Source organism: Scleropages formosus, chromosome 10 (assembly GCF_900964775.1).
Source record: "Scleropages formosus chromosome 10, fSclFor1.1, whole genome shotgun sequence".
Taxonomy (NCBI): domain Eukaryota; kingdom Metazoa; phylum Chordata; class Actinopteri; order Osteoglossiformes; family Osteoglossidae; genus Scleropages; species Scleropages formosus.
This window is the reverse complement of record NC_041815.1, coordinates 8,379,233-8,394,693: the sequence shown is the minus strand read 5'-3', so window position 1 is coordinate 8,394,693 and position 15,461 is coordinate 8,379,233. Positions and strand designations below refer to the sequence as shown.

At 46.6% G+C, this 15,461-nt stretch overlaps 1 protein-coding gene and 1 pseudogene across 1 annotated transcript; both read left to right on the top strand.

Annotated features, from left to right (window-relative positions):
- Nucleotides 1–7,173: 7,173 nt before the first annotated feature.
- On the top strand, nt 7,174–10,431 carry LOC114911622 (olfactory receptor 52K2-like; annotated as a pseudogene).
- A 2,531-nt stretch (nt 10,432–12,962) lies between these two features.
- LOC114911689 (olfactory receptor 52K2-like) lies at nt 12,963–13,868 on the top strand. The gene has a single exon (XM_029255857.1). The coding sequence runs from the start codon at nt 12,963–12,965 to the stop codon at nt 13,866–13,868; it is 906 nt and encodes a 301-aa protein (XP_029111690.1).
- Nucleotides 13,869–15,461: the final 1,593 nt, after the last annotated feature.

Genomic DNA, 15,461 nt, shown 5'->3' with positions numbered 1-15,461 from the left:
AACCCAGTGCCTCCACTCTTCCAGGGCAAGTTTGACCGCCAGAAGCTCCCGGTTTCCGATGTCGTAGTTATGCTAGGCCTGGGACAATTTTTGGGAAAAGAAGGCACAGGGGAAACAACTTGGCTGGGGCCCCTTGGCGTTGAGAGAGCATGGCTCCTACTCCCGTTTTGGAGGCATCGACCTCTGTGACAAACTGCACCTCTGGATTTGGGTGATAGAGGATGGGGGCTGATGTAAATCAGTGTTTCAGGGTGTTGAAGGCTCGTTAAGCCTTCTCTGTCCAGGGGAGCCAAACCTTCTTGCTGGCGGCCAATGCAGTTAAAGGGGTGGCAACAGTACTGAAGCCTCTTATAAAGCGGCGTTAAAAGTTGGCAAATCCCAGGAACCGTTGTAGAGCCTTCACGGTCAGAGGATGAGGCCACTGGAGGACGGTTCTTACCTTGCCTGAGTCTATGGCAAGTCTGTCGCTGCTGAGCACGAATCCCAGGAACGAGACTTGTGTCTGATGGAACTGGCACTTTTCCTCTTTAACGAAGAGGCGATGTTGAAGCAACCGACATAGGACTTGCCGCACGTGTGACACATGCTGTTCCATGGATTGGGAATAGATCAGAATATCATCTTGGTAGACCAGAACACCATGATTCACCAGGTCTCTTAGGAGATGGTTAACAAAGGCCTGAAACACACTGGGCGCATTAGAAAGACCGAAAGGCATAACCAAGTGACCAAGGGCGGTACTGAAGGCAGGCTTCCACTCGTCACCCTCTCGGATCCTGATTAAGTTATAAACACTTCGAAGGTCCAACTTCGTGAATCATTTGGCACAGTGGACGTGTTCTAGAGCGGCTGTGATTAGAGACAATGGGTGAGGGTACCGGACAGTTATACGGTTCAACCCCCTATAGTCTATACAGGGATGGAGGCCACCACCTTTCTTCTCAACAAAAAAGAACCCAGCTGCAGCAGGAGAGGTGGACGGACGCATTATACCTGCGGCCAGTGCCTCGGTTATGTATTGCTGCATGGCCTCTTGTTCAGGCAGAGGCAGGGGGTAGACCCGGCCTTGGGGGGGGAGGGGGGGGGGGGTGTAGTCCCTGGGAGTAGGTCAATGGCACAGTCCCAGGGTCGGTGCGGATGTAGTGCGGCAGTAGTACGGAGGCCTGCTCCTTCCTAAAGACCTCCACCAGGTCTTGATATTCCCTCGGGACGTTCACCTGCTGGGGAGAGTTTGAACACTCGTCAGAGGTGGCTCTGCATGGCAACCACAAACTGTTCTCATCACACTGAGGTCCCCAAGCCACCAGTTCCCCTGTGCTCCATCGGAAGATGGGGTCATGCAGGGTGAGCCATGGAAAACTGAGAATTACTGGTATCTCGGGCAAAGCGATGAGGTAGAACTGCAGATTTTCTTTGTGGCAGGCCTCCACCTCCAAGTGCAAGGGCTCGGTCCAGGTATTGACGAACCCTTGTCCCAGTGGCTGCCCATTGAGCATGCTGACTCTCAGCCGGACATTCCACCAGCGCCGGGGAATGCTGTTTTTATTCACAAAGCCTGCGTCCATGAAACAGCCCTCAGCTCCCAAATCAACGAGGGCGTGTGTCGTAACAGTGCGTTCCCCCCAGGACAAGACTATGGGAACTGTGAGACAGTTACACCGCAATGTCCTATTCACCTTAGGCTCTGAGCGGGCAGGACAGTCGGCACAGAAATGTCTGGAGCTCCTACAATAGAGACATAAATGGTCCCGGAGTCTGCGCTGTCATTCTTCAGGAGTGATTTGGCCGTGTCTGACCTGCATGGGCTCCGACTCGGCTCGGTTAGTGGAGGACCCTTCCATGGCCGGCTTTGGACGAGGGCTTCGATCCTGTGTGAGATTGTCCAGCATCGCCACCGTCTTGATATAGCGATCAAGCATCCAGTTTTCTCCGCGAAAGGCCAGCTCCCTTTTCAACCCGTGGTTCAAGCCATGATAGAACTGGGCTAATAGAGCGGTTTTGCTTCAGCCGCTCCACTCAACCAGGGTCCGGAATTCGACGGCATAATTAGCAACACAGCGGTCGCCTTGACTGTGCTCTATGAGGTGTTCACTGGCGACCTGGTCTGTGTTAGGAAGCCCAAACACCACTTGGAAGCACGCCTTGAAATCCTGGTAGGAGCCCTTGGAACAGCTCCCCCATGCGCAGTGACCCGATCCAGAACTCAGCCAGTCAGGAGAGAGATCAGGTAAGTAATCCGGTTCTGGTCAGAGTGATAAACCTGTGGCAGACTGACGAAGATGAGTTCACACTGCATAAGGAACCCAGAACAACAAGACGGGGTGCCATCATACCTTACCGGAGTTGCCAGCCGCGGATTTTGTTCTGGAAGCTGGGGGGGCGGCGAGGCATACGCCGTAGGGGTGTGGTTGTTCCAGGCCAGTTCTGGTAGCATCAGTATCCCCCATTCGTGTAAAGCGCTTACCAGATCCTGAAAGGCTTCCTTCAGGCGGTTTAATGTCTGATCGTGTGTTACCAGCAATGCCCCCTGGGAGGCAAGTGCATGCTGGAAGCACTCTTGCTCCACTGGGTCCGAGGCTGGGAACCTTCTGTTATGTTTTCCTCTCGGAACTCAGACGCCGGACCCAAGTGTGGGGCTCACAATGTTTTATTAAGGAAAATCCAAAACTCGTCAATAAACAGGCAGGGGTCACCAAGGCACAAATGTAGGCAAAAGGAGATGTTCTGCATTCACTTTCTTGAATCAGTTCAGTCTACTGTTTTGCTGTGGATGGCCCTGGATCGTTTCTATGCCATCTGCACTCCACTCCATTACAATGAACACATGAGATTCTCTGCATTCCTGAAATTTGTAATTATACCGATGCTCAGAAATGCAGTTTTCATTTCAGCAATAGTTGGCCTGGCTCGATCTTTGTCATACTGCCAGTCCAATGAGATTAAGCACTACTTCTGTGAACACATGGCACTGGTCACCCTTGCATGTGGTCCCATATATGCTAACAGTGTTGTAGGACTATGTGGTGTTTTTTTCATCTCAACAGCTGATATCCTTTTAATTGCTCTTTCATATGTTAGAATATTTGTCTCTCTGTTTAAATCAGGCAGATCTAGTCAAAAAGCATTCAGTACATGCATCAACTCATCTCCATACACATGCTGCATGTCAGCAGCATGTGTATGGAGATGAGTTGAGCATCTGTTTATCCTGTGTGTGCTTGTGGCTTAAGTGTGTAGCTTTTATACAAGGTTGTTGAGAGGAAGGCTGATGGACTTGTTGAAAGTTGAACTGGAATATTTTCTTTCCTCTCAGCACAAGCATGATTTACTGACATTCCGTAAGAAGGAAAAAGAGAATGCTAGAGTATTAAGTTTGGCATTTTACTTAGTTTTATAAAACAGTTTCATATGCACTGGACTATGCAGCATGTTTAATGTGGTTTAACTCTCAATGTTGGTGTAACAATAGGCAGGTGGGAGAAGTCATGACCACGCATGTCTTATCCCCTAACCCCCTGACAACCACACATATTTGAAAAGTTACACCCTAAACCTCTGTGTCATATTTTTCTCTGTCAAACACATTTCAGGTCAAGAAACCAAAGTGACATGGCTGAAAAACTTCATCCAACCAACTTGTCCCATACACCAGGTTTATTTTTGTAGGATTTCCAGAACTCTACAAGTACAGGCGGTTGCTTTTCTTACCATTTTCTTCATTTTTTTGCCCTAGTATATATATGGTAATAATATTATATATAAGGGGGTTTTTTTTCAAAAACCCCTTACGAAGAAAATAAAATCAAGGCTTCCCTTTACCCCGCCCGGTATGGGGTCACCTGGGCCCCACCCTGAAGCCAGGCCTGGGGGTGGGAGGGGTGGCGCCTGGTGGCCAGGTCTATGCCCATGGGGCCTGGCCGGGCTCAGCCCGAAGCCATGACGTGGAGCTGCTCTTCAGTGGGCTCACCACCTGCCGGAGAGACCGTAAGGGGTGGGTGCATTGTGATTTGGGCGGTGGTCGGGGCCGAGTGCCCAGCCGACCCAAACCTCGAGCGCCAACTCTGGCTTTTGGGACTTGGAATGTCACCTCACTGGCGGGGAAGGAGCCTGAGCTAGTGCACGAGGTTGAGAGATACCGTCTAGATATAGCCGGGCTCACTTCCACTCACAGCTTGGGTTCTGGAACCACTCTTTTCGACCAAGGGTGGACTCTCCACTATTCTGGCGTTGCCCAGGGTGAGAGGCGGCGGGCAGCTGTGGGCTTATTAATAGCCCCCCAGTTCAGCCGCCATGTGTTGGAGTCTACCCCGGTGAAGGAGAGGGTCATCTCCCTGCGCCTTCGGGTCAGGGGACAGTCTCTCACTGTTGTTTGTGCTTATGTGCCTAGTGGCAGTGTAGAGTAACCGGCCTTCTTGGAGTCCCTGGAGGGCGTGCTGGAAAGCGCTCCCACTGGGGACCCTGTCGTTCTACTGGGGGACTTTAACGTCCACGTCAGTAGCGACAGTGGCACCTGGAGGGGCGTGATTGGGAGGAACGGCCTCCCTGATCTGAACCCGAGCTGTGAGTTGTTATTGGATTTCTATGCTAGTCACGGTTTAGCCATAACGAACACCATGTTCATGCATAAGGGTGTCCATCAGTGCATTTGGCACCAGGAGACCCTAGGTCGGAGGTCGATGATCGACTTTGTAGTCGTTTCTTCTGATCTTCGGTCATATATCTTGGACACTCGAGTGAAGAGAGGGGCTGAGCTGTCAACTGATCACCACCTGGTGGTGAGTTGGATTCGATGGTGGGGGAAACAGCTGGACAGACCTGGCAGTCCCAAACACATAGTGAGGGTCTGTTGGGAACGTTTGGCGGAGGCCCCTGTCAGAGAGGTCTTCAACTCCCACCTCCGACAGAGCTTCAACCAGGTCCCGAGAGAGACTGGGGACATTGAGTCTGAATGGACTATGTTCCACGCCTCCATTGTCGGGGCGGCAGTTCGGAGCTGCGGCCATAAGGTCTCCGGCGCCTGTCGCGGCGGGAATCCCCGAACACGGTGGTGGACAGCGGAGGTAAGGGATGGCGTCAAGCTGAAGAAGGAGTTCTATCGGGCCTGGCTGGCTCATGGGACTCCTGAAGCAGCTGACGGGTATTGACAGGCCAAACGGAGCGTGGCTCTGGCAGTCGCCGCGGCAAAAACTCGGGCTTGGGAGGAGATCGGCAATGCCATGGAGGAAGACTTTCGGTCGGCCTCAGAGAGATTCTGGCAAACCGTCCGGCGACTCAGAGGGGGGAAGCGGTGTTCCACAAACACTGTTTACAGTGGAAGTGGTGCGCTGCTGACCGCAGCTGAGGATGTCCTCGGGCGGTGGAAGGAGTACTTTGAGGATCTCCTCAATCCCTCCGACACGCCTTCCGTAGAGGAAGCTGAGACTGGGGACTTGGAGGGGGACTCGTCCATTACCCTGGCTGAAGTTGCTGAGGTAGTCAAAAAACTCCTTGGTGGCAAGGCTCCGGGGTGGATGAGATCCGCCCCGAGTTTCTCAAGTCTCTGGATGTTGTGGGGCTGTCTTGGCTGACACGCCTCTGCAGCATCGCGTGGAGTTCGGGAACGGTGCCTCTGGACTGGCAGACCGGGGTGGTGGTCCCTCTTTTCAAGAAGGGGGACCGGAGGTTGTGTTCCAACTACAGGGGGATCACACTCCTTAGCCTCCCTGGGAAAGTCTATGCCGGGGGTACTGGAAAGGAGAATCCGACCGATAGTCGAACCTCGGATCCAGGAGGAGCAATGCGGTTTTCGCCCTGGCCGTGGAACACTGGACCAGCTCTATACCCTCACTAGGGTGCTGGAGGGTTCGTGGGAGTTTGCCCAACCAGTCCATATGTGTTTTGTGGACCTGGAGAAGGCATTCGACCGTGTCCCTCGTGGCATCCTATGGGAGGTACTTCGGGATTATGGGGTTCGGGGCTCGTTGCTACGGGCTGTTCGTTCCCTGTATGACCGGAGCAGGAGCTTGGTTCGCATTGCCGGCAGTAAGTCAGACCTGTTCCCGGTGCATGTTGGACTCCGCCAGGGCTGCCCTTTGTCACCGATTCTGCTCATTATCTTCATGGACAGAATGTCTAGGCGCAGCCAGGGAACGGAGGGTGTCTGTTTTGGTGGCCGCGAGATCTCGTCTCTGCTTTTTGCGGACGATGTGGTCCTGTTGGCTTCATCAAGTCAAGACTTGCAGCGTGCACTGGGGAGGTTTGCAGCCGAGTGCGAAGCGGCGGGGATGAGAATCAGCACCTCCAAATCCGAGGCCATGGTTCTCAGTCGGAAAAAGGTGGATTGCCCCCTCCGGGTTAGGGGGGAGTTGCTCCCTCAAGTGGAGGAGTTTAAGTATCTCGGGGTCTTGTTCACGAGTGAGGGAAAAATGGAGCGGCAGGTTGACGGACGGATCGGTGCGGCGTCTGCAGTAATGCGATCATTGTACCGGTCTGTTGTGGTGAAGAGGGAGCTGAGTCGTAAGGCAAAGCTCTCAATTTACCGGTCGATCTACGTTCCTACCCTCACCTATGGTCATGAACTCTGGATCATGACCGACAGAATGAGATCGCGGATACAAGCGGCAGAAATGAGTTTCCTCCGCAGAGTGGCTGGGCGCACCCTTAGGGATAGGGTGAGGAATTCAGTCACTCGGGAGGAGCTCGGAGTAGAGCCGTTGCTCCTCCGCATCGAGAGGAGCCAGTTGAGGTGACTCGGGCATCTGTTCCGGATGCCTCCTGGATGCCTCCCTGGTGAGGTGTTCCAGGCTTGTCCCACTGGGAGGAGGCCTCGGGGCAGACCCAGGACACGTTGGAGAGACTATGTCTCCCGGCTGGCCCGGGAACGCCTTGGGGTTTCCCCAGAGGAACTGGAGGAGGTGTGCGGGGAGAGGGAAGTCTGGAGGACTCTGCTCGGACTGCTGCCCCCGCGACCCGCCCCCGGATAAAAGCGGAGGAAGAAGAAGAAGAATATTATATATATATTAGAATATTTATAAATATAATAGAAATATTCTGGCTTTATTTGGCAATTTATTAATAGTGATTGTGATTAAAAAGTCAGAATTTGCACAGTCCAATCTATTTCTTTCCGTACTTACATATATATCATCTTTGGCCGTTGTGAACATAGTTGTCCCTGCAGTGATTGTGCCAAATATGCTTTTAGGTTTTCAGTTTGACTGGGATGAAATCTCCCATGGAAGGGTCCATAACTCCAGTGTTTCTCACTCACTTTTTTCCTCCGCGGAGTCCACCGTCCTCCTGCTTATGGCCATTGGTGGCCATTTTCAATCCATTGTGCTATGTGGAAATTGTGAACACCGCTGCACTTAATGTCTGTAGCCCTGAACTTGATAAGGAGCAGCTTGTTCATGTCCATCTTAGTGGTTTTTGCCTGCTCTTTTGCATTCTGCAGGTCAAACATCATCAGGCCCAGCTACTGCGACCACATGGCCCTTGTTAGGCTGGCATGTGGAAATAAGGATAAGAATGACAACATAGGCCTGGCAGTGATTGTTGTTTTTGTTGGCATTGACATTTCCATCATTGCCTTCTCATACATGCGGATTTTCAGCGTTGTTCTGCATGCTGCGGAAGGGGAGGACAGCTGGAAAGCATTCCACACCTGCAGTACTCACCTGATTGTTATGATGGCCTTTTACCTGTACATTTCTGTCACAAAGCATCAGCATTGATAGTGCAACGGACATTAACACCTTTTTAGGTATGCTGTACATAATTTTTCCTGCTACTGTAAACCCCATTATTTATGGAGTCCGGACCAAGGAAATAAGGAATGCCATTCTAAAAATGTTCAAGGTGAGGTCAAATAAAGGGATAAATTTAAATGTGTCAGCAGTGAAAGCTTAATCTACTGTACTTTATTTTGTACAGTAAAATAGTGTAATCGATACCACCCACCGATTCAGATATTAGTTTCAGTTTCTTTTGTTGCCTGCATTCAAAATATTTGTATGACATTACAAGTACACACACACACACTCAATCTGAACCGCTTATCTCATACGAGGTCAGAAGGCTGGAGGGAGAGGGGACGTACCCAGGACGGGACGCCAGTCCATCATAAGGCACCCCAAGCGGGACTCAAACCCCAGACCCACAGGAGAGAAGGTCCAGTTTCAAACCACTGCACCACTGCACTCCCCAACAAAAACTGTATGCCATTAATTTTAAAAATAAACTGATAAGAAACTGAAACATAATTGAATTATGCTTTAGTCCCCCTTTTCAGTTTCCTATGTCAAATAAAGTATACCTTTTTTAAAAAAAAAAAAAAATTAGGTTTCCCAAATAAGTAAATTTGGGTCTCTGTCTGTTGACTCTCACGTACACACACACACACACACACACATTTTTTGAACCGCTTGTCCCATACAGGGTCGCAGGGGAACTGGAGCCTAACCCGGTAACACGGGGCGTAAGGCTGGAGGGGGAGGGAACACACCCAGGACAGGACGCCAGTCCGCCGCAAGGCACCCCAAGAGGGACTCAAACCCCAGACCCACCAGAGAGCAGGACCCGGTCCAACCCACTGCATCACCGCACCCATAAAGTCACATCAAAATAGTTTTCGGATGAAGAGCATCTGTAGAAGTTTGACAAAAGGTTCAGCTTGGCTGTGGTATGCTGTACCAGTGTAAACTCATATCACAGTTCCGTCACTGACATCAAGCATTGTACCAATACTGCCTGGAGTTGAACCTCCTTCGCCTTACAGTGCATACACTGACTTTAGCTGAAGCCCTATCCAAGACAATTACTGTCACACGGAACTGAGAACACAGGAATAGCTAGTCCCAAGTGCAGGATCGTTTGTCAGGAACCAAAGCAGGGTAGGTTTCAACATGTACGTAATGAGGACCAGTGATAAACAAGGATGTGTCCTAATCACTTCCTGCACCACTGTTAACACAATTAGGCTGCAACTTCTAAATGACCAGCAGAAGGAAAAACAACACTCATGGGTAATCCTTGGAAGCAGGAAACTAGTTCCATCAAAACACCTGAGCCTAATTTTCTAAAACCCTTATACATTAATCAGGGAACACTTGTTCAAGAGAATGTTGACTTGGGGAAAGGAAACACAAAAAATCAGGACAATATATAAAGAAACACAAAGGAAGTTAGTCTTTGTGCTCAGCTGTCAGTGTGGTTGGTATTGAGTAACCTTATGGCTTTCAACTGGGTTATAAGCGTTGTGTGACATTAATACTAGAGAGACTATACTACACTGCTGTTTGTTGTTATAACCAGTTAAGTGGCAAATTTCCAATGATACAAATATTTCCCAATTTACGTCTTTCAGTTGTATTTTTTTCACTTTTCTCTACATTTTCTTCAATGCATTTTTGATGTGGAACAAATGCCACTAGTGATTACAATGCTAGGTAGTTGATGCCAATAAAACACACTAAAATAAAATAGGAATATAGGACTTGTTCTGCATGTGTCGATCAATAAAGAGACAAAAAAACTGCATGTTTGTAAGATGAACTGGAGATGCCTTTTTATTTTCAGCTATCTTATACTTGTTTCAATCTTAATACATCTCATAGTCCATGTACATATTACAATAAAGCTTACAAAGTATGTCTGTAGCTACAAAAGAATTTTACAGAACATAACCTGATCTTTGAATGAATTCATGTAGCTGATGCAATTTAGGGTAGGGTGCCTTGCTCAAGGGTACTACAGTAGTAGGAGACATTCAATCCAGCAACCGTGAATCCAAAGGCAGCAGCTCTAACCACTACACTACCAGATGCCTCTATTAAATAACCAACTGAACATTTTTTTTCTGTTAGCTGCTTTTTTGGTGGTCAATAAAGTGCAGTTATCTTTGTGACTCTGCCAAATGACATCAGTGTGCCTTTGGTGTCAGGAGACCTCACTAGATGGCGGAAGGCCCCTGTTTGTGTGGGTTCCATGTCTGAGCTCACGTCATTGTTATCTGAACTGTTACCTGATATATATTCCTTTATCATCATTTGGTCACGTTTGGTCAATGCCTTCCAGTTAGTGTTCTGATTGTCAAGCTTGTGGATCTTGTAATAAACGTCAACTATGTATTTATTTTGCTACTGCTTTGTAACAATTAAACTCTCATCAGTTCACACTGACCAGCTCTTCTTTCTGCTTTTCATTCCTTCGAAATTCTTTAACAACAATACAACATGTTTGTGTATATTTCTTCTTGCTGTCACATGGAGCTTCCGTGATGAAAATTCAACTTTTTCATGGATTGTTAAATTGTGTAAAGTGTTTGTTCCATTGCATTTGAATTTTTATATGTGTTAATGTCTCACATCACGGTACACCTAGCTCCCTTGGATTATTCGACTCCCTCTTCTCTAGTCTCCGGCCTGCGCCATCACGCCTCTTCAACTGATGTAGAAAGCTGTTGCACAAGTTGTGACTGACCTGCCAAAGACTTTCTGTATGTCTTTGTGACTTGCAGGATATACACACATACAGAATGTACCATAACGCAATACCTTTACCAAATATCATGTACACATGCAGTAAAACCTACCTCTACTTACTATGCTGGTAGCTATGCCACCATAACACATACACCTAACAAACATAAACTAACATTCAGTTGCCATGATTCTCCTCTTTAAGTCCTTGCTTGACAGTGAAAAGGGACTTTCTCTGGAGCTCAAGAGCCCAAGGGGGTTAAAACTGTCCTCGTTCTCCTCTCTTGTGCAGACTCTAATTCAGAGTTACAGAAAAAAAAAAGACTATTGAAACCAGATACCCCAAGTTACAGTTCTCTTATCTCAAGAACTAGTACATTTGTCACAGCCCCCAGACATTGGCTTCCTGCCGCCTACTGGTTACAATCACACACACACACACACATTTCCAGAACCGCTCGTCCCATCCGGGGTCACGGGGAGCCGGAGCCTACCCGACAACACAGGGCGTAAGGCCGGAGGGGGAGGGGACACACCCAGGACGGGACGCCAGTCCGTCGCAAGGTACCCCAAGCAGGACTCGAACCCCAGACCCACCGGACAGCAGGACTGCGGCCCAACCCACTGCGCCACCGCACCCCCTATTGGTTACAATCAAAAATGGTCAAAGGACCAGCACCCAATACCTGCAGAGCCTGGCCAATCCCTACACCTTACCAGAACTTCTGTGCTTCTCCACCTCTGGCCACTTGCTTGTCCAACTCATGAGGGATCCAAATCAAAGGCCTGTCAGACCTCAGTTTCATGAAATAAACTCCCTTGTTTGCTTTGATAACCATATCATATTCTTGCAGTGTATAATAATCTATCCTGAAGGCACTGCTTTCAAATGTCGCAGTTCAAACAAAAGACTGAACATAACACCAATAGCTGACCAACGCAAACTTGAAATATTTAAATTCATGTAAATTGGTCCATATATGAAGCAGTCAATGGTAATGCACTTTTGAGGGATAATTAGGTGTTGACCTTGCCTCAGAGAATTTAAAGGTCTTTGTTGTTAAATGCACTTTTGTACAGCCCAAATTCCAAAAAAAATTGGGACAGTAAGAAAAATGCTAAGGAAATCAAAACCGAGCGATTATTAACTTTACTTTGATTTGTAATCAAACAAAAGCGGTATAAAGACAAGGAATTTAACATATCAGCTGCATAGTGCTGTGAAGATATGCATTTCTTCTGAAATTGCCTGCAGCACGTTCCAAAAGAATTGGAACAGTCGAGTGTTTACCACTTTGTAACGTCACCATATCTTTTAACAACACTTAGGTATTTGGGCAAGTTAAGCAAGCATCATTTTCCCCCTTTCATCCATTATGTAGGTCTTCGGTGAAGCAATGGTACAGGACTTTCTTTAGCGTATTTTGCGCTTCATAATTTGCTACACATTCCCAATCGGAGACAAGTCAGGAGTGCAGGCAGGCCAATCTAGTTACAGTACTCTGCTTAAGCAGTCATGCACTTGTAATCTGGGCAGAATGTCGGGACACCCCTGGATAAAATGGCTTCTGGGTGGCAGCATATGTTGTTCCACAATTTTGTTCATATCTCTCTGCATTAATGGTGCTCTCACAGATCTACAAGTCACCCATGCCATGGGCCACTGACAAATCCCCGTATCATGACAGGCACTGGCTTTTGGACCTGATGCTGATAACAGCTTGGATAACCCTTTTTTCTCTTTGGTCTGGAGAACATGATGGTTTTCTTTTCCAGAAACTATTTGAATTGTTCGCGCGTCAGACCACAAAATACAAGTGTCCTGTGCTGCGGTCCATCTCAGATGGCACTGAGCCCAGAGAGTTGAACTCTTGTTTACTCTTGTCTTTAGCTAGCACTCTACCAAGGGAATACAGAACTGTAGATTTAAGCAGCAGGAGGTTGGACTTGCTGGAATATCAGGTATGTCACTGTGAAGAGGGTTTTGGTTTTGGACTGCAGGAGCCACAGCTTTAAACACTGGAACCTGGAATGTAAAACACTTTTGCCATTTTTTTTATTTCTCTCTGTATGAAAAAGAAAATGCATATTGCTTTTCAAATGATTTTTTTCTTTTGAATTAAATATATAAAGATTGTGAAATCAAGTATAAAATAAATCCTGGGCTGCCTTTTCCAAATCATTAATGTTATCAATCAATAATTATTTCAAACATAATTATAACTTAGGTCAGTATATTTTTCACTTTTTATAGTGTTTAACATGTATGTATCATGTATATCGATGTTTGGGTACATGGTCCTTGAAAGTAGCGGAGAAAGTTCTGTTGTATACCTGTAGATAAAACCTGAATGTGCACAGCTGTTTGTGCTTTATGATTCACATTTTGAAATAATGCTTTTCTTCAATAGACGAAAAAAGTTACTGCTAGATACTAATTAATTTAAACATTTACTTTTTTCGCTTTCTCTAGGTTTTTTTCAAAGTGCCACGCTGTGCAGCAAGATGTCGGAATATGCAGCAAGAAATATCTCTCACACGGACTTCATATTAAGTGGCTTCTCTGGACCTAAAGAGTGGAAACAACTTCTCTTCATCCCATTTTTCCTCTTGTTTGTAATGTCAGTCACTGCAAACTCCATGATTATATTTATAATCTTATCGCACAGGGCTCTGCATTCTCCAATGTACCTGCTGATTTGTGTGATGGCTTTTGTTGATTTGGTTATACCAATATCCTTTGTTCCAAATATGCTTCTTAATCTCCTGTTTAACTGGAACCATATATCTCTGATGGGTTGCCTGGTTCAGATGTTCTGCATTCATTTCTTTACATCAGTGCAGACTACTATCTTGCTGTGGATGGCCCTGGATCGTTTCTATGCCATCTGCACTCCACTCCATTACAATGAACACATGAGATTCTCTGCATTCCTGAAATTTGTAATTATACCGATGCTCAGAAATGCGGTTTTCATTTCAGCAATAGTTGGCCTAGCTCGATCTTTGTCATATTGCCAGTCCAATGAGATTAAGCACTGCTTCTGTGAACACATGGCATTGGTCACCCTTGCATGTGGTCCCATATATGTTAACAGTGTTGTAGGACTATGTGGTGTTTTTTTCATCTCAACAGCTGATATCCTTTTAATTGCTCTTTCATATGTTAGAATATTTGTCTCTCTGTTTAAATCAGGCAGATCCAGTCAAAAAGCATTCAGTACATGCATCACTCATATTATTGTCATGTTTGTGGGTTTAATTATGGCCTTAACATCGTTTCTTTCCTACAGAATAAAGAATGACATGTCATCAAATAGTCATATGGCGATCAGTACAATGTATTTGCTTGTGCCTACCTGTTTAAATCCAATAATTTATGGTATCAGGACAAAAGAAATAAGACAGTAAGTAATAAAAGCAATTAGAAGCAAATGTGGACAAATGTCCACGTAGCACTGAAGTAAGACAGTTTAAATAAAAATTACTGATTTACAAACATGTATCTTAACTGTGTTTTTAAAATATTTTTCAAGAGACACGTTTGGTTTGCATACAAACTATTGCTAACTTCAAATTTTCTCAAGGGTGAAATTATTTTAAAATCATTTAGTTAAATTTTTGCAGAAGTCAATGGATCATAGCAATAAAGCAAGCTCTGATACATCCCGAAAAAAATAGTTTTGCCATTTTTGTCGTATTTTTGGGGACTTTTAATTTTTTCAAGAAGACAGAAAAAAAAACAACGTATCATTATGCATCACTGTTAATGGTAACAACGCCAGATCATTCTGCTGCACAATAGATTCAGCAAAATTGTAACAATATTAAATTGTAAAAAACAATACAGGCAATCAATAATACACAGAGCAGTCAGCAAACTTAAGTCCGTAGCTGTCATTAATTGAATTTCATGACTTAATACTATTTTTACTACATGACTTACATTGTGGGGGGTGTGGTGGTGCAGTGGGTTGGACCACAGTCCTGCTCTCCGGTGGGTCTGGGGTTTGAGTCCCGCTTTGGGTACCTTGCGACGGACTGGCGTCCCATCCTGGGTGTGTCCCCTCCCCCTCTGGCCTTATGCCCTGTGTTGCTGGGTAGGCTCCAGTTCCCTGCGACCCTGTATGGGACAAGCGGTTCTGAAAATGTGTGTGTGTGTGTATTTACATTGTAGGGGGGTGCGGTGGTGCAGTGGATTGGACCAGGTCCTGCTCTCCAGTGGGTCTGGGGTTCGAGTCCCGCTTGGGGTGCCTTGCGACGCACTGGCATCCTGTCCTGGGTGTGTCCCCTCCCCCTCCGGCCTTATGCCCTGTGTTGCCGGGTAGGCTCCGGTTCCCCGCGACCCTGTATGGGACAAGCAGTTCAGAAAATCTGTGTGTATTTACATTGTGCTGTCTGGTCTAGGAGGTATACTGTGCAGCAATGACCAGGTCTGTCAGCAGCATGTGTAGGGAGATGAGTTGAGCATCTGTTTATCCTGTGTGTGCTTGTGGCTTAAGTGTGTAGCTTTTATACAAGGTTGTTGAGAGGAAGGCTGATGGACTTGTTGAAAGTTGAACTGGAATATTTTCTTTCCTCTCAGCACAAGCATGATTTACTGACATTCCGTAAGAAGGAAAAAGAGAATGCTAGAGTATTAAGTTCGGCATTTTACTTAGTTTTATAAAACAGTTTCATATGCACTGGACTATGCAGCATGCTTAATATAGTTTAACTCTCAATGTTGGTGTAACAAAGGGCAGGTGGGAGAAGTCATGACCACGCATGTCTTATCCCCTAACCCCCTGACAACCACACATATTTGAAAAGTTACACCCTAAACCTCTGTGTCATATTTTTCTCTGTCAAACACATTTCAGGTCAAGAAACCAAAGTGACATGGCTGAAAAACTTCATCCAACCAACTTGTCCCATACACCAGGTTTATTTTTGTAGGATTTCCAGAACTCTACAAGTACAGGCGGTTGCTTTTCTTACCATTTTCTTCATTTTTTTGCCCTA

Coding starts and splice junctions, on each gene's coding strand:
- LOC114911689 (XM_029255857.1), top strand. CDS start 12,963: ATGTCGGAATATGCAGCAAGAAATATCTCTCACACGGACTTCATATTA.